The sequence below is a fragment of the Oenanthe melanoleuca genome, chromosome 13 (genome assembly GCF_029582105.1).
Source record: "Oenanthe melanoleuca isolate GR-GAL-2019-014 chromosome 13, OMel1.0, whole genome shotgun sequence".
In the NCBI taxonomy this organism is placed as follows: domain Eukaryota; kingdom Metazoa; phylum Chordata; class Aves; order Passeriformes; family Muscicapidae; genus Oenanthe; species Oenanthe melanoleuca.
Genome location: NC_079347.1, coordinates 1,718,222 through 1,734,537, shown reverse-complemented (window position 1 = coordinate 1,734,537; position 16,316 = coordinate 1,718,222). Strand labels below are relative to the sequence as shown.

Below are 16,316 nucleotides of genomic sequence, written 5' to 3'. Positions count from 1 at the left end.
AGAGAGCTGAAAAAACCATGAATTTTTCAGAGGAAGAGTCTCCATTCAGAGATGTGAGTTCAAGCCATGCCCTGGGTTGATGCCTAAAGCCTTGCCTGCTTAACCTGCCTTCAAAGGCTGGGGCAAGGGCTGTGCCTGGAGCTGGCTCTGCTTTCCACCACTGAGCTGGGCTGGATCACAGTCCAGAGAGCTGCTGGCTGGAAACTGGAGCATGCAAAGGCTGGATTCTGTGGGAGCCTGGCTGCTGATGTCTGTGCAGCTGTAAGTGCCTGGAAAGCATCTCTGTACATGACAGACTGGAGTCTGTACCCTCCTCCTGGGTGTAACACTCCCCATGTTCCAGGCACAGCCTGGGCTAGCTCCTTGCTGGAGCAGTGCTGGGAGTCCTTCACAGCTCTCCTGGTGCCTGGGCTGGCTGAGTCTTGTGTTCTGAGCTGGGTGAGAGGCTCCTGGAACAATAGATGGTCCAGGAGCCAGTCCCCATGGCTGGAGAGGAGTCCTGGTACAGAAAAAAGGGGTCTAAATATAGCTTGTCATCAGGCACCAGATGAGTGGTGCCTGACTCCTTAAATAAACTGGAAAAACCCCCACACAGCTGAGGTTTGTACTGGCCCTGCTAATGCCAGGAGAGTGCTCTGTGCCTGATTCCTTGTTCTTCCTTGTTGCCTGCTTTAGGCTGCCAGATTTCCCATTTGTTCAGTTCTTTTTGTTGATAGGCAGTGCTGAGGTTCTGTTGCTGGGGTTTGGGGCAGGAGGTTGCTTTGTGGTGACTTGAAGCAACACCTACAGCTTCTCCTATGCTTCCTTTGCACCTCCTGCCTTTCTCTTTGCCATGAACTAATCTCTGTCCAGCCAGGAACCTCAGGCCTCTGGCACACTCACTTTTACGGGGCCATTATTCATCATCTGTAGAAGGAGTGGTTTTCCTGGCTATGGCAGGGCTCAGGTGGAGATGGAGCCCACATCTGGATCATCTGGAGCCAGCAGCTGGGCCCTGGGCTGAGGGATGTGCCCTCTGTGCAGACCAGGGAGTGCTTGAGCCTGGTCTTTGCAGGAGCAGCTGAGATTTGGGATCCTCACAGTACTGCTGGCATGGTTGATTCTTGCAGGAGTGCCCACAGCAATTTTAGGGGTTTGTTGTGCCCAGCAGGATCACAGAAAAGGACATGTCCAGGCCCTGTGTTTCAGTGGTTCTTGCAGGACTGTGCAGCAAACGGGACCTGCAAGGGGCCTCAAGGGCACAAACCCAATGCATGGAAACTGCAGTGGTGCTTGGGAGTGAACAAAAAAAAAAAAAAAAAAAAAGCCTCTATGACTATTTAAAAGGAAAAATTAGTAATCTGTAGCTCAGTTTGAGGGAGTTCTTGTAGCAGGAGAGCATGTGCTGGCTGGGAGGGAAGAAGCACTTGCTCAGACAAGTGATAATCCGTTGCAGCCGTTCCAGACACTTGACAGATACCAGCCTTCCTCAGGCCTCCCTGGCATCAGTGATGTGCTGTGCCACAGCATGAGGAGTGTGCAGGTTCTGGACTCCATGGAGTGATAATTTAAACACCAAATCCTTGCTGCTAGCAGGAGCTGCTGGTGGCTGCCTGGCTGGAGGTGCTGATGTCTCCCCACAAGGAGTGTGCTGTGCTCCACCAGCACTGGGGGCCACTCGCTTTCCTTGGATTCCTGCTCTGGAGTTTGGCAGCTGTCTGCTTCAGGGAGCACCGTGGCCTCAGAAGAGTTGATTTGATCTGACACATGACAAATTGTTTCTGCTGGCGGCTACTGGAGGCACAGGCTGTTTGCTGGCAGCCGTGGCTCTGCGGGCTGGCATGGGGAGGAAGGCAGGAGGGTGTGCCTCCTCCTCCTCCTCTTGGCAGACATCAGCACAGGGAGCGTGGCTTTGGCCCCCCTGCCACGCCAGCCTCCCTTCTGCTGGTGATAATGGTGCTGTTTGCTGGATTATTAATGATGTTTGTGTGCTGGGTGTGTCTGCAGGTGCTGGTTGTGGTTCTGTGAGCAGAGGAGAGCCTGTGTTCTGGAACCAGCCCCAGCTGCCATTAAAAACGCTTTGTTAAGTTCCTTTTTTAGGACACCCTTTTAGCTCTGCAATGAGGAGCAGAATATTACATTCCTCAGCAGAATAAAAAGTACATGTCCCCTGTGAGATAGTGTAAATACATTTTATCTGTTCTATTACCTGCAGTTTTCAGAATATGTCCCCTAAGCATTTTAATCTTGTTTTCCAGGGTTGTCTCAGAGTGAGGAATCGCTCCTATTTGCAACTTTGGGAATGATTACTTGTTCATTAATTTTTTCCCTTTCCTGCTGTCCATCTATTATTGCTTCCAAGAGAAAAAAACCTCTCTGTAAATCTCCACCAAAGCAGGGCTGAGTGCCTGATGAGACAGAAAATGATGTGTGCTGGGGGGTGTTCCTGGGAGATCACCCTGGAGCTGTGGGTGTTGCTGCCAGGGTGCCCAAGTGATGCCTTTTCCTTGGTTTTAAAATTAAGAGCCAGACACATTAGGGGATAAAGGGTTTTTTCTGGGTATTTAATAAGGATCTTTATGGTGCAACACTTCACCAAGGTGAAACGCCCCAAAATGCACACACATGGTAAATCACATAAACAATTGACAGACCTTGCAAATTAGCATATTTAACAAAGATACCTCAATGACAGGCTTGAGTGAATATCTCTTTGATATCTCCCTATTTCAAAGTATTTCTAGATGGGCTTAATTTTAATTCTAGTTTGCAGGATGTATTTTAGAAGACCTTGGTTTCTCAGGACAGTGTAGGGCTTTCCAGCTGCAAGGCCTTTAGGATGTTTGGTTTTCTGGCCTAACAGAATGCCAGGTTTATGCTAAATTATCAGACTTAAGCAATTACAAGCCTGCATGTTAAGTGCACTGAGAATACATAAAAGATACATAAAAGAAAAGGCAAAAAATCATCATGGCATGACAGGTGCCTGGGCTGGCTCCCTGCTCCTTGGCCTGGGGTGAACAAGCACGTGCCAGGGCAGGCAGGCACACCTGGAGCACACCTGGAGCACACCTGGAGCACACCTGGAGCACAGTGGGGAGGTCAGGGCAGCTGCAGCACCCGAGCAGGGCTTTGCTCCTGCTGTGCTGTGCCTGCAGGGCTGTTATGAAACAGGAAGGAGACAATGCAGAGCAGTTCCTGCTGCCACGCTTTTGTCCAGCAGCTAAAAGCCAGTTCAGAGGGTTTGTGGAAGCCTTGTTTGCTTTGGTCTTTTTTTTGCTCTTTCTTTAAGTAGAGACTTAAAAGAGCTGGAGACTGGAGGCCAGTGTAATTATTATTTCTTCCTGAATAGCACAATAAATGTACCGTTTGTTCCATAAATGACAGGGTCCTTGCCTCAGAAAACATATGCAGCCTGTTCCCACTGCTGCTCCCTTTGACATGTGAGGAGCTGCCCCTGCCTGCCTCTGGGTGTGTGGAGATTTCTCACTCCCTTGCTGGGGTCGCTGCCAAAACTTGTCTTGACATGTGACGTGTGTGGTCACTGGAAGTCACTGGAACAGCCTGGATTCACAGAGCAGCTTCATTTAGCTGGCAGCTGATGGATGGAGAATGGCTGGGGATCAAATCTGTGTGTAGGAGGGGACAGCTGAGCTCTGTGGCCATCCTGGCAGAAGCTCAGGCACTCACAGACATGGTCTGGCAGAGCTGTGGTGGATGTGCCACGTCCCCACCTGCTGTGGCACTGCCAGGGTGCTCAGGCAGCTGCTCAGGATGTTCTGGTGTCTCCGTGCAGAGGGGAAGGTGCTGCAGGTACAGCTTGGATCCGAGCTGTGTGTGGGAACAGCCTGCTGCTCACTCTGACAGCAGATTTCGAGCTCTTGGCTTTGCCAATCACCTTACAGCAAACACCAAGACCTGGAGAGTGAAAGTCCCTGTGTGCTTGGCTGTTTGCAGAGCCAGCAGGTGCAGTGACAGCCAGGACTGTCAAAGGAAGAACCCTCTGTGGATCAGTGCTGCTCAGCTATTGAGACATGCCAGTCCATGAAATGGCTCTTTCAGAAGGGTTTTCCATTTGAGTGTCTGGATCTCCTGCTGTTGGTCTGAGCTCCAGAAGAGAAACAGTGCATTGACTGAAGGTACTGAGGTTACAAACAGTGATTCTCCCTTGGAAGGGAACACTGGAGGAAAGCCACTCACTCCTGGTCACATCTCTGTTCTTGTCCTTCCTCAGCACAGGTTTTGGAGCTAAAGTACTGCTCCTGAGTGAACCCACAGCTCTGAGGAGCAGGGAGCCTGGTCATGGAGGGACCTGTGGGCTGGCAGCTTTCCTCCCTCCACTTCTGTGTCCATAACCCAGCAGTTCAGATGCCCATGGGGCAGCAGAGTGAGAGGGGCCCTGTGGTGCTGCAGGCATTCACAGAAAGCTGTTTCACAGCCTCTGCTGGGATTCACGAGACGTTCACAGACAGGTCCTCCACTCAGCCAGCATTTTATCAGGATTTAAGGCTGAGGAGCTCTTTGAAGCACTGCTCAGTTTGTTCTGCCATGACAAGGTGGAGATGAGTGCTGGCGTGGCTTCCATTCCCCAAGGAAAACACTCTTTTGCACGGATCACAAGCTGTGGCTCTGCTGCTGTTTGAAGAGACCAGAGGGATCTCAGATCCAGGCTCTCAATGCCACATCAAAGCCTCCCCTCTGAAGCTGGGGAGCTCCAGCTCCATGTCCTTCTTGTTTGGGCAGCAGAAGGAAAGAAGACCCCTGATCCAGGAGTGGCTTGGGGCATCAAAGCTCTGCTTAGCAGAGGCTGAGGAGGAAAAAGCCAGGATGGCAGCAGGAAGGACACAAAGCCTGCAGAAGATCTGGGCCATCTGATAACAGACCTGCAGAGGGGCCTGGGAGACCTTCTGCTCTGCTGGAGGAGTGGGGCCAGCACCTCCCCCCGAGGAGACAGACCTGCAGTGCCCTGGGCTTGACTGGAGCCATTCTGTTGTGCCTGAGGGATTGTTTAATTAAAAAGAATGCTGCACCATCACATTTCAACTGTTTTCTCCATACATTGCTGCAAGTAACATCTAAAATAGCTCTAAAAGGCAACAAACCATTCCCCAAAGCAGGGGTGGCAGATGAAGAACAGGAGAGGGAAGGAATTATGTTCTCTTTCACTTTTTTTTTTCATTTGCAGCCCTTGGGGCTGATTCTAATTTAAATTTCCTTAGGAAAAGCCCTGCTGAAGGAATGTTGCCTGCAGCGGCTGGCTGTTCTGCTTTGGCTTTGTCCTAGGGAAGCTTTGATACTTGGGGAGCAAGAGTTGCTTTTCAGTCTTGGTGGGAAATGCCTGGATAGAGGAATGGCAACCACCCAAGAGTCACTTCTGGATGATGGGACTGGCAGTCTCTCAGCTCTCCCTTTGTGCTCATTCCTGTTCCAGGGCTTATTTAATTGCTTAACAAAGTCATCCTCTGCAACCACTGTGAAAGGACCAGTGCAGGGAGGTAAAAAAAAAAGCAAACTTGCATCAAGCCTTTCATCCAAGCACAGGAAGATGTTGCTGCTGACCTCAGTGGGAGCAGCCTTGGTTGTAACTGTGGTATCTGTGTTGGGAGTGGAGCAGCTGAGCCCCATTGATGTGTCTGGATTGATGCAGGGACTGGGGGACAAAGCCAGAACTGGTCCTGAGGGAACCTGTGTGGCAGCAGGTTGTGTTCATCCCCAGAAAGCTCCTTATTCCCCTTCAGGGGATGCTTTGAGATTGGCTTGCTAGGGCTTTATTCCAGGATTTGGTGCCAGTCTGACAGCTCCTCACTTGGTTTGACCCACAAGGTGCATCCCAGTGGCCTCTGCCTTTTCAACTGGGAGCTTGCCACAAAACTGGAAGTGTATGGGAGCTGAGCCAGGGCTGGACTTCCACCCAGGCATCCCATGCAATCAATCCATCAGCTGTTATGCCCTGTTATTCTTGGCCACATCAGAGCCCCACCTTTGCTGCCCGTGTGCCATCCTGCTCCCTGCTGCTCCCTGTCCCCGGCTTGTCACAGGGACTCAGAGCTGCTGTTAGGGCAGCTCTGTGCCAAGTGCTCTGCAGGGAGTTCAGGGGGTTCCTTGGCTTGAATATCCCCATGGGAAACCTCCAGGCTGAGCTGGGGCTGGCAGGGAGGGTCCTGCCTGGGAGATGCAGCCACAGGGAGGGATGGTTGTACTGGGCAGGCAGAGTGGTGTGAGTGCTGCTGTGGGACTCGTGTGCTGGATCCATCACTGCTGGATTGCTATAACACTGAGCAGGAATTTTGCATGGTTTCTTAACCTCTTAATTGAGTTTCTTTACAGGGAAGCCAGCATCTGACAGGGGAAGGAGGTTGTTATTCCCTGTGAGTGCCACGGGTGAACAGCAGGAACTTGGAAAATACAAAAAGCTGTTTCTAGAGAGGCTGGGAGTAAGCCAGTTAAATCTTTGGCACTCCCTGGGCCCAGCTGCACTGGGACATCAGGGTTCTCTGGGACCTTGTTAGTGCAGCCTGTGCTTTCTTGCCTGTTAGATTCTCCAAGCTTGGGAAAGCAGAGGGGATAAAACACACGGAATGCTGGCAGACTGCTGGGATAGTGAGGCAAGGTGTCACCTTGCAAATAGGAACTGCTGGAAAGGACAGATCGGAGTGGGGGCAGAAAACATCACTTATTGTATGTGCTGTGCATGGGAAATGGCAGCCAGGAGTGGGAGAAGGGAATAGGTATGGGCAGGATGAGAGGTGTTTTTGGCTGGGGTTTGGGGTGGTGGGGAGGTGAGGAGGAAGGGGAAAGCAGTTTCAGGTCAGGCACTGTGACAGCTTTCACAAAGGTGTTTGTCCTGGGGGTCCCTGCACATCTCTCATCTCCAGGCAGCTCCTAAAGCCCTAAATTGGTTCAAATCAGCACCAGCACTCTGGAGTGGGCTCAGAGATCCCTGCCAACCCCAGAGCTCTGAGGAGCAGGAATGTCATGTGGTGTGCAGGCAGAGCAGAGCCCTTTGAGAGCAGCTGCCAGAAATTCAGATAGATGCGCTGCTTATAAATAATAAATGATAAATTCAGCCTCTGATCTCTGAGGCACACTCTGCTTCTGCACACTGAGCTGGCAGAGAAGATCCCCCACCCTGGACTGTCTCATGGAGGGTGTGAGGGATGCTGGGGAGGCACTGGTGGAACTGGGCCGTGCTGAGCCCTGCTGGAGCCCCTTGTGCCAGCAGCACTAATGAGCGTGGCCCCTGTGCCAGGGCTGCTAACGAGGGCTGGGGAAGGTGGGGGCAGCCCTGCTCAGCCTTCCAACCACCCAGGCACAAAGCTGTGCTCCTGCCCTCTGGAGAGCAGCGTTTTGTGGGAATGCAGCCTGCTGAAGGAATTAATTAAGTCAATTTAAATGATAGACTAAACGATTCTCAGTACAAGAGCAGGGTCAGGGCTGCTGTGGCTGGGTAGAGGAGGAGATTCTGGCTTTGTGCAAGTGATGGACACAACTCCTCTGCTCTTGGGGGAGCTGTGGCAGTGCTGCTGAAACTGCTGGTGCCAGGAGCTGTGCCCTGGCACTGCTGGGCTCTCTGCTACTGCTGGATCATCCCTGTCCTGCTCCTGGCACCTGGGTGGTGTCATGGCCAAGCTGCTGCTCCAGGGGCTGATGTGAGCTGATGGCTGCACAGGTAGCCTGCAGGGGTTATTAATATTTATTGTTATTATTTGTTAGCAGCAGTTACAAAGGTTGCATGGGTGTTTGGTGGATTCCAAGCTCTGTAAACACGTGTTTGTGCTGTGGTTATCCTGTCCCTCCACCCTGTGCCCTGTCACAAATCCCTCCCGTGGGCTGCTTCCAGTTTGGAGCTGCTGCCCTGTTTATTCCTGCAGTTCCTGCAGCCAGCCCAGTTTATTCCTGCACACCTCAAAGCCTGCCTTCCTCGCTGTGTGGGCTCTCTGTGGGCAGCAAAAAGGTGTGCCCACAACTTTTCCCTTTGGGTGGGAGTGTTTTTAACACGCCAGAGCAGAGTTCTAGTAGGAGTAAATGGTGAGGAGCAAGCAAGAAGAATAAATGTTTTTTAAAAAGCCATTTCATAAGAGACATGAATGGAATGGTCTGTATGGCAGCTGCACCCTCTCCATTGACACCCTGGAGGTGGGAGGGTGCTTGCAAACAACAAAAACTCCCTGGGCTGCCTTACCTGGCTGGGGCTTGGTGCCCAGGTGGGACCCTCTGGCAGGGCTTGGGGCTCTCACTGTAGTGGGCTCCTGTGTGGGGCTGGGGATAACCCATGGGGGTGCTTTCCTGAGGACAGGAAAATGATGCCTTGAGAGGCTCTCTGGAACAGAGGCTGGGCAGAGTTAAAGGAATAAAAAAGGGATTTATTGAAAGCCCTTCAAAGGATTCACCTCAGGCAGTGCAAGACCTGGCTGTGGTTACACTCGGGATGGACCCAAGATGGACCCCAGGTCATGAGTTTTCACACTTTTATGAGTTTGGTCCATTTCCACATTGGGGTTCCTTGTCCAATTCCAGCTCCAGGTTCTGCAGTCCCATCCTCACAGATTGCTCTCCTCAATTTGCTGTTTTTTGCACTTTTTGGGGCTGAAGCTGCAGCATGTCCTTGGTTCTGGGGCTGGAAAAGGATTGTTCTGTGTGACTGAGCTGGGAGGAGAGCTTGCTAACACTTTATGAAGTTCAAAGTTATATTCTAATTCCGAGTTACACACTAAAGCAGTACAGAATCTGGAAAATAGGAGCTAAAACTTAAAGCATCACCTGGAGGAGCAGAGCTGCTGAGACCATCCCAGGTATTGACCTCAGGTGATGGGGTGTGCAGGTTTTCCTGCCTGAAAGCACAGGACTGAGCAGACCCAGCTAGGGACTGGGGAAGGACATTGATCTGTGGCCTCCCAATAAGCCTCTCTTTGCCCACTAGCTGTTTTTCCTAGACAAGGCTGGATTTCAGTTCCAAATCTCCTTTCTCCTGTAGGTGCAGCTGTAAGCCATGGAGCAGGGACAGCTGGCAGGGTCTCCCAAGGTGTCTGCAGCACACCAGCAAACAGGAGTGCTCCTCACAGACCTGCTCAGAGCAGGGACGTTGCAGGTCAGGCCAGCTAAATTTCCTTCTCTTTCTCAGTGGCACTGCCCATCACTCAGCCTGTCATGCTGGATGCCAGCAGCAGAAGGACATTGTGTGTAAAAGGGTGTCTCAGCTTGCTGTGATGGTCCTGAGAGCCTCTCCAATCCCTCAGCCCTGTGCACAGCTGGCTGGAGATCACTCCCTGAGCTGCTGTTTCCCAGGAAACTTCCCCTTCAGCCACAGAGGCTGTGAGTGATGCCATGGTTTGTGCCATGGTTCAGCTGGAGGTGCCTCAAGGGTTTCCATCCCTGCCCTGCCCTCAGCCAGGGAGCTCTGCCATGGTTTGTGCCATGGTTCAGCTGCAGGTGTCTGGGCTGTGCTCCTGGAGGGTTCCCATCCCTGCCCTGCCCTCACACTGTGCTGCTGGTGCTCCCATTGCCATCTCAGTGAGGGGTGGCTGCATGGAAACCTGGCCTGAATTAATTCATCTTTTGAATTAAAGACAGTTCAGCAAGGTGCAATGCTGATCCTGCTCCCTCAGGTCATGGCTAGATGAAAACAAGCTTATTCTTATTGTTTATTCTTAGAGATAATTGGTATTTTTGTATCAGCACTGCAGTAGCAGCAGGACCAGGACAGTGATTGTCCCTTGTGCTGGCACTGCTGAGGGACCTCCAATCCTGTGTCCAGTTCTGAGCTCTCATGGCAAGGAGATCATGGAGAGGCTGGAGCATGTCCAGGGAAGGAGCTGGGAAGGGGCTGGAGAGTCGGTGCTGTGAGGAGCAGCTGGCAGAAGGCTCAGCCTGGAGAAAAGGAGGCTCAGGGGGGACTTCTCCAGGAGGATGGAGCCAGGAGTCAGCTCTGCTCCCAGGGAACAGGGGACACGACAAGAGGAAATGGCTCACAAGAGGGTCAGGGTGGGCAGCAGCAGGAATTTCCCCATGGAAAGGGAGCTCAGGGATTGGAACTGCCCAGGGAGGGTTGCAGTGCCCATCCTGGAGGTGCCCAAGGAATTGCTGGAGGTGGCACTGAGAGCTCTGGGCTGGGGACAGGGTGGGGATCAGGCACAGCTTGGACTCTCTTCCAACCTCAATGATTCAGTCATTCTGTTTCCAGCTGGCTGCAAAGCCAGAGGCTGGTGCTGGGCTGAGGAGCCCTGGGCTGTCTGTGTGCTGTCCTGGAGCAGCAGCTCAGAATTCAGATGAGGCTCAGAGGATGTGCTGGAGTGGCACAGGACAGGCAGCGTGGGCTCGGTGCCGGGACATGAAAGCACAGAGCCCTGCCAGCAGCAGGAGGCATTAATGAAATGTGCTGCTCTCTCTGAGCTGTCACCTGTGACTGTGCAGCTCCCTGGTGCTCAGCTCTGCCATCACTGGAAATGTCCCTGCTAATGGGGAGCACAACTCCGGCTGCTGTTTCCAGCGGGGATTTCGGGAGCTGTGGAGCAGAACCTCCCAGCCAGCAACATCTCCTTCTCTGACAGGAGGGTTACTGCCAGCACTGGGCACTTCTCAGAGCCTGACCCTTTGCTCTTTCCCTAGTATCTTGTTTTGTTTGACAAAAAAAATATTATTAAGGGAAAAATCAGCCCATCCTCTGTGCGCAAGGGGAATTTATGGCATTCCCAATCCAGAGTTTTGCTGCTGTATGTGGGTGCTGCCCCCAAAGATGCCCTCAAATCCAAGCAAAATTCCCTGTGCAGGTGGGGTCACCACGAGCACCCTTTCTGCTTTGTAGGCTGCAAGGTTTTATTTCTGAAAATCCACTGTGTCCAGAAATTCCGTGTGGAACTCCTCCGCTGCCCTCTGCGTGCTGTGAGATGTCATTCTGTGCTCTCCAGGAGCTCCAGAGCCCCGTGCTGCACAGGTTGGCTCCTCCTGCCTACCTGGGACCGAGGAAAAGTGCTAATTGTTGTGCAGATGTCATCTGCCAGGCAGGCAGGAGGCTGGAGGCTTGAAAGAGGCTGTGCTGTCATTTGCTACCAGCCTCCTCTTACACGTGAGCTCTATTTTTATTGGGAGTGTGCGTTTGCTTTCAGCCACTGCTTTGTTGAATTTCTTTTTCTTTTTTTTTTTCTTTTCTTTTTATTTCCAGGCTTGCAGATAAAGTTTGAGGAATACATCTATTTTTCATTATTCCAGTTTTGCTGCTTGTTTTATAACTGAAAAAAAACCACTCAACCAAACCTGAAAACCTGTTCCCTGTGTAGAAAGCAGCAGTTTGTTCTGAGATGAGAGGGAACTGTGTGTTGTGGTCACTCTGCACTGAGGTCATGACTGTGGCACTGTCTAGAAGGACATGAAGATGAAGATCTCAGAGCAGAGGGAGTTTGAGCTGTGCACTGTGCTCTGGGTGTTGGTTGTAGCCTGGTTTTTCTGGGCCATGTCCCAGGAGAGAGATGGAGGCTCTGGCCACAGGTTGGCTTTTAAAAATAGGGAGCTTTTCTTCTACTCCAGCTGTGGTTTAATAAGGACCTGTGGGTCCTTGCGGTGGTTCTTTGACCCTTTAGAAACAAGGAGACACTGGAGGAAAGGGGAGCTGATGCTTTCCTGCACTGTGTGAGTTGAGCAGGGGAACTCACTGCTCAGGGATGCTGTGGGTGGCAGAATCCCAGATCTGTTCCAAAACCAATTAATGGAAAAAATCCATTAATGTGGTGGAGGTGGCACAGAGGTAGAGGCTGCTGTTCAGGAAGGCCCTGGCTCAGGAGTTTTTTGGAAGATGCAGATCAGATGTGCTGTTACCTCTGCTCCCTGCTCTGTCCCTCTCCTGTCCATCCTGCCCAGGGGGATGTGGTGGGTTGCTTTTTCTTTTTCTGGCAAAAACCAAGCAGGGAGAGGAAGGAATAACAAAATGGAATGGAGAGACAAGGCACCAGTGAAAGGGTGGAAGGAGGAGAGGTTTCTCTCCATGTCCCTGAAGGCTTCTGGGGACAGAGGCTCCGTGGTGGCAGGAGCTGCTGTGAGCAGATTTCTGTTTTGTGGCACACAAAGTGGTTGCTTCAAGGAGGGAAAGCTCTGCTCTCTGATGGACAGCAAAGCAAGATATTTCGGACTGTGTGTAGGGGAGAAAATTCTTCAAAACCTGGATAGGAGTAGGAGCAGACTTGATGGAGGGATGAGTAATGAAGGAGTGTTTGAACGGAACTAATCAGTCCCATCTTCTTTCAAAAGACCTCATTTAGTTTAATTTAGCAGCAGAGTAAATTTAGAGCCAATCAAAGGAAACACTTGTGCAGCCTGTGTGCTGGCAGGCTCTGCTCTCCGAGCCCAGCAGTGAGCTGGGGGCTGTAGGTGGATCCCAAACCTCGTGTGGCACTGGGGGCACACGTGTGCCTGGTCACACACCCACGGCAGCCAAACCCTTTGTGTGACCCCTCTTTAGTCCAGCAGCTCAGGGTGGCTCTGTGCCATGGCTCTGCTCCCAGCTCCTGGCCCCACAGCTTTCCTCTGAGCAGCAGGGAAAGCCTTGTGCTGTAGGAACCACCAAGGAGACCTTGCTGACCTCTGCAAAATGTTGTTTTCCTCAAGAAAAACCTACATATGGATTAGGTAAACCCCTGATCCTTGGACAGCTGGTAGTTTTGTTTAATTTGAATTAAGGTTCAGAACGAGGCACAGGCAGAAAAAGCCTTCACAGGATTGCACTGCTTCTTATTTTCCCCTCTAGTTGTCATCCATGGCACTGACACGGTGATTTTAAACAAGTCTTGCAGCTCTCCTCATATTTTCCAGGAGAGATATTATCCCCTGTGGGGTCAGAATCAGGTGCTTGGCATTACCTGTCACAAAGCCCATTAGCAGTGAGCCTGGCTGTCCCCCACCAGCCCCGTGTCACACCTCGAGGTGTTGTGCTGCCTGCCGTGTCACACCCCTGAGCCCATGCTGCAGAGTGGCAAAGTGTTGTGTAAAGAGTCCTGAAACCTGTGAAAATGGATAAAAAAGTACTGTTGGGTTTGTTTTGTTTTGCTTTTCAGGCTGGTGGCAATGCCTGGGCTCCTCTCCACCACAGCCAGGGTCAGCCTGCTGGTGCTGCTGGGTTCCCTGCTCTTCTCCTGCTCCAGCCTGAGCCACAGAGCGCCCGTAAGTTTTGGCTGATCCTGCTTAATAAACATAAATTTATTAAAAACATGCATGCTTTTTGCCTTCAAGGAAATGCCCATTGTCCTTTAGGAAACCTCTTATTCCTGCTTGAGTGATGAAAATAAACCAAAAAGGATTCTGCTGATTTTTGTGTGAATGAAGAATCACTTGTGTGGTGCTAGAAATGTTAATGAAAATGGGGCATTGCAAAGCAATTGTGGCCAGGCAGTGACAGCAACACTTAAATGAACCAAGTCACATCCTTTTATCCTTACTGAGCATTTAAACCCCAGCTCTTTTCCTGAGCAGAGCTGGTAAACATCAGCTGTCTCCATTATATGTTTGAACAGACCCAGCACTGGGAGGCCTGGTGGTAAATTTACAATAGCCTGTATCACTAACTCCCTCTTGGATAATCACAGAGCCCTGGAAATCAGCTAAGTAATAACTGCTCCACTCACTCCTCTTTAGTCCTGTTGAGTCTTGGCTGGGAAAATGTTAACATTGATTTTCATCTGCAGAACCTGGGCTTTTATGGCTGTGATTGTTCCTGAGCTTTAACCATTTGTTACAATTCGAACAATTCCAAGCCCCTGATGCACTCAGCAAAAGAAGGAGTTAAGATCTGGTTTCTTGTGCATTTTCTGAAATTGCAGTCCTTTTCCACAGCTGAAATAAAACCATTCTGTAGGTTTTTCAGCCATCTTTGTGTGCCACCACAATCGTGAAATTGTGGAATTTTTTATGCTGGGAGAGACCTTTATGATCACTGAGTACAACCTTTACCCCAGCCCTGCCAGGGCCACCACCAGCCCATGTCCCCAAGTGCCACATCCACACTGTCATTGCTACTGTGCCTGTTTTGCTCAGGTTGACATTTTCTGCTGCTCAGAAAGACTCTTCTAGTCTGGAAATAGATATTTATATGCAGAGCATCCAAATTCTGACAGAAAATGTGCATGAATTTTTTCCCAAAGAGTGGAAGAACTGAAGGCAGAACATGTCCCAGAATTTCCAGTTCACCTCTGAATTTACTCACGTTTTTTTCCCTGTGAAAATATCCAAAGGATTAATATCCAAACACTTCATGAAGTGAGCTGTAACTCTATTCTAATTGCCAACAATTAGGACTAATCATTCCCTGTAGGGTGGTTATCTCAAATTCTTCAGTGGTGACTGAATTGGTGATCTCAGAAGCTGAAAATATTCCCTTCAGCAGACATGAGCTGTGGGGATGATGAGCCTGGACCAGTTCCTCTGTTCCTGTTGGAAGCAGAGCATCCCAGAGCCAGGAGGCAGAGCCTGGTGTGACAGTTCAGGTCATTACTGTGCACTCTCCAGAGTTTTAAGGGTCTCCCACCAGCTCCCTGGGGAGGATTTCCATTGAACAGCAAGGTTTTCCTCACAGCAAGGATATTTTTTATTTTTTTTCCCTGCTGTTCTCTCCTTTTCTTCCCTTGGTGGAACATCAAACCCCTCGTGCTGGCTGCTCTATCCCACAGCTCTGCCAGCCTCGTGCTGCACTTGCCATGGAGGTGGTGAATAAATCCCTAATCATTGTTTTAAAAGACTTGGAGAACACTGGGAGCGGGTGGAGAAGAGGATCCTCACATTTGTATCATGTGGGCAACTCGGTGTGTTTTTTCCCCGTGTCCTATTTTGGAAATAGCTGAACTATTTTAGCTGAAATCTTCTCCAAGCCTGAAATAAGTGCATTTAAGAAAAAAAAAAAAAAAAAAAAAAAAAGAAAAAAAAAAACCCAACAAAAAAACCCCCAAACCAACCAACAAGCCTTGAGGCATTCCACTCGTGTGGAAAATTTCAGCTGAAAAAGTTAAAAGTTTGACATATTTTTAGGCAAGGTAAAATGGGGTCTTACAATGTTACACAACCCTAATAATAGCCAGGGCTCCTGCCTCTGACTGAAATACAGGTGAGGCTGTGTGAGAGCTGGTTTGAAACCTGCAGCCTGCTCTGGAATAGGAAATAAGCTGCGTTGCTTTGTTCAGCACAAATGTCATGCTAGTTATGCATGTTTAACCTTTAATATACTTTAAATCTAAATTTAACCATGTGGAAAGAATCTCGGATGTCAAAAAAAAAAAAAAAAAAAATCTGCTGGCGAGGGAAAAAATTTTGTATTCTCAGCCAGCACTAAATTACCCAGATGCAATTGCTAATGAGCTGAATCTCTTCTCTCCAAAAGGAGTTTGCCCTTACAAAAATAGAAGAGAGCGACATCAAAGATGCCAGTGGGAAGGAGCCGGTGACAGAGGATGACGCTGATCCCGAGGACCTGGAAGTGTTTCACCCCACGGATCAGTGGCAAACCCTGCGTGCAGGTAACTGCTCTGGCTAATTTTAGATCCCTCTGGAAGCCACCTGGCAGCACTGACAGAGCCTTGCAGCCACTCCAAGCTGTTTGTTCCCATGACAATGTGTGGTGTTCACTTGGTTTTTGCTGGTTTGCTGGTGTTCGCTCACAGAGAAGGGCTCGGTGACCCGTGCAAGGGATGGAGGCTGTGGGGAAACATCCAGTGAGGGGACTTGTGGCTCTGGGGCTTTCAGGGCAGGAGGAATGAGATGCCAGCCTCTTGTGACAGCCCCCAGTGTCTGTCACTGCCTCCCCAGCCCCTTCTCTCCTCATTTGTCCAGGGCCAGGTTTTATAACATTTGCTGGCACGTGGATTCCCAGGTCTGCTGTGTCCCAGTGTGGAGCTGCTCAGTGGAAGCTGATTAGGAGCTGTCACTGGAGCACTGCACAGCTTTTTAACAATGGTTTTTCTGTTCCTCAGCTGTTTGAAAGCTAGCTTTTATTTCCATCCGTGCAAACCACAAAAACCTCTTCTCTTTCTTTGGGTTGGTGTCTTTCATTAGAGGTGCCTGGGACTCTGTGGTGAGAGGAGCCCAGCAGAGCAGCTTGGCCTCCATGTGCTGGGAAGGCTCTGGAAGGGCCAGACCCATTCAAACACACCCTGATGCACATGTGCATACATATTTCAGCAATTAGCCTGGCTTTGGGGTCCTGAATGAGCTGTTTAACCCACTTGTGCTTTGGTGTCCTCATGTATATGCAGGTGTAATACCTTCCCACCTCACAAGGGTGAACTAAGTAGTAATTAATTTTTATAAAGTGTTCTGAATTTAAGAGCTTTATCCTGTGCTCAGTATTATCATTGAATGAATAAGTA

The 16,316-nt window shown here is 50.3% G+C and overlaps 1 protein-coding gene across 3 annotated transcripts in view; it reads left to right on the top strand.

The window, feature by feature from the left end:
• The window catches only part of SIL1 (SIL1 nucleotide exchange factor), a 93,491-nt gene that overhangs the window by 8,519 nt on the left and 68,656 nt on the right, over window positions 1–16,316 (top strand). For all 3 annotated transcript variants that reach the window (XM_056502203.1, XM_056502205.1, XM_056502204.1), the window contains 2 exons: window positions 13,020–13,125; window positions 15,332–15,467. In XM_056502203.1, the coding sequence (XP_056358178.1) occupies window positions 13,030–13,125; window positions 15,332–15,467 (232 nt within the window). In that variant the 5' untranslated portion in view covers window positions 13,020–13,029. The remainder of the gene's footprint in view (window positions 1–13,019; window positions 13,126–15,331; window positions 15,468–16,316) is intronic.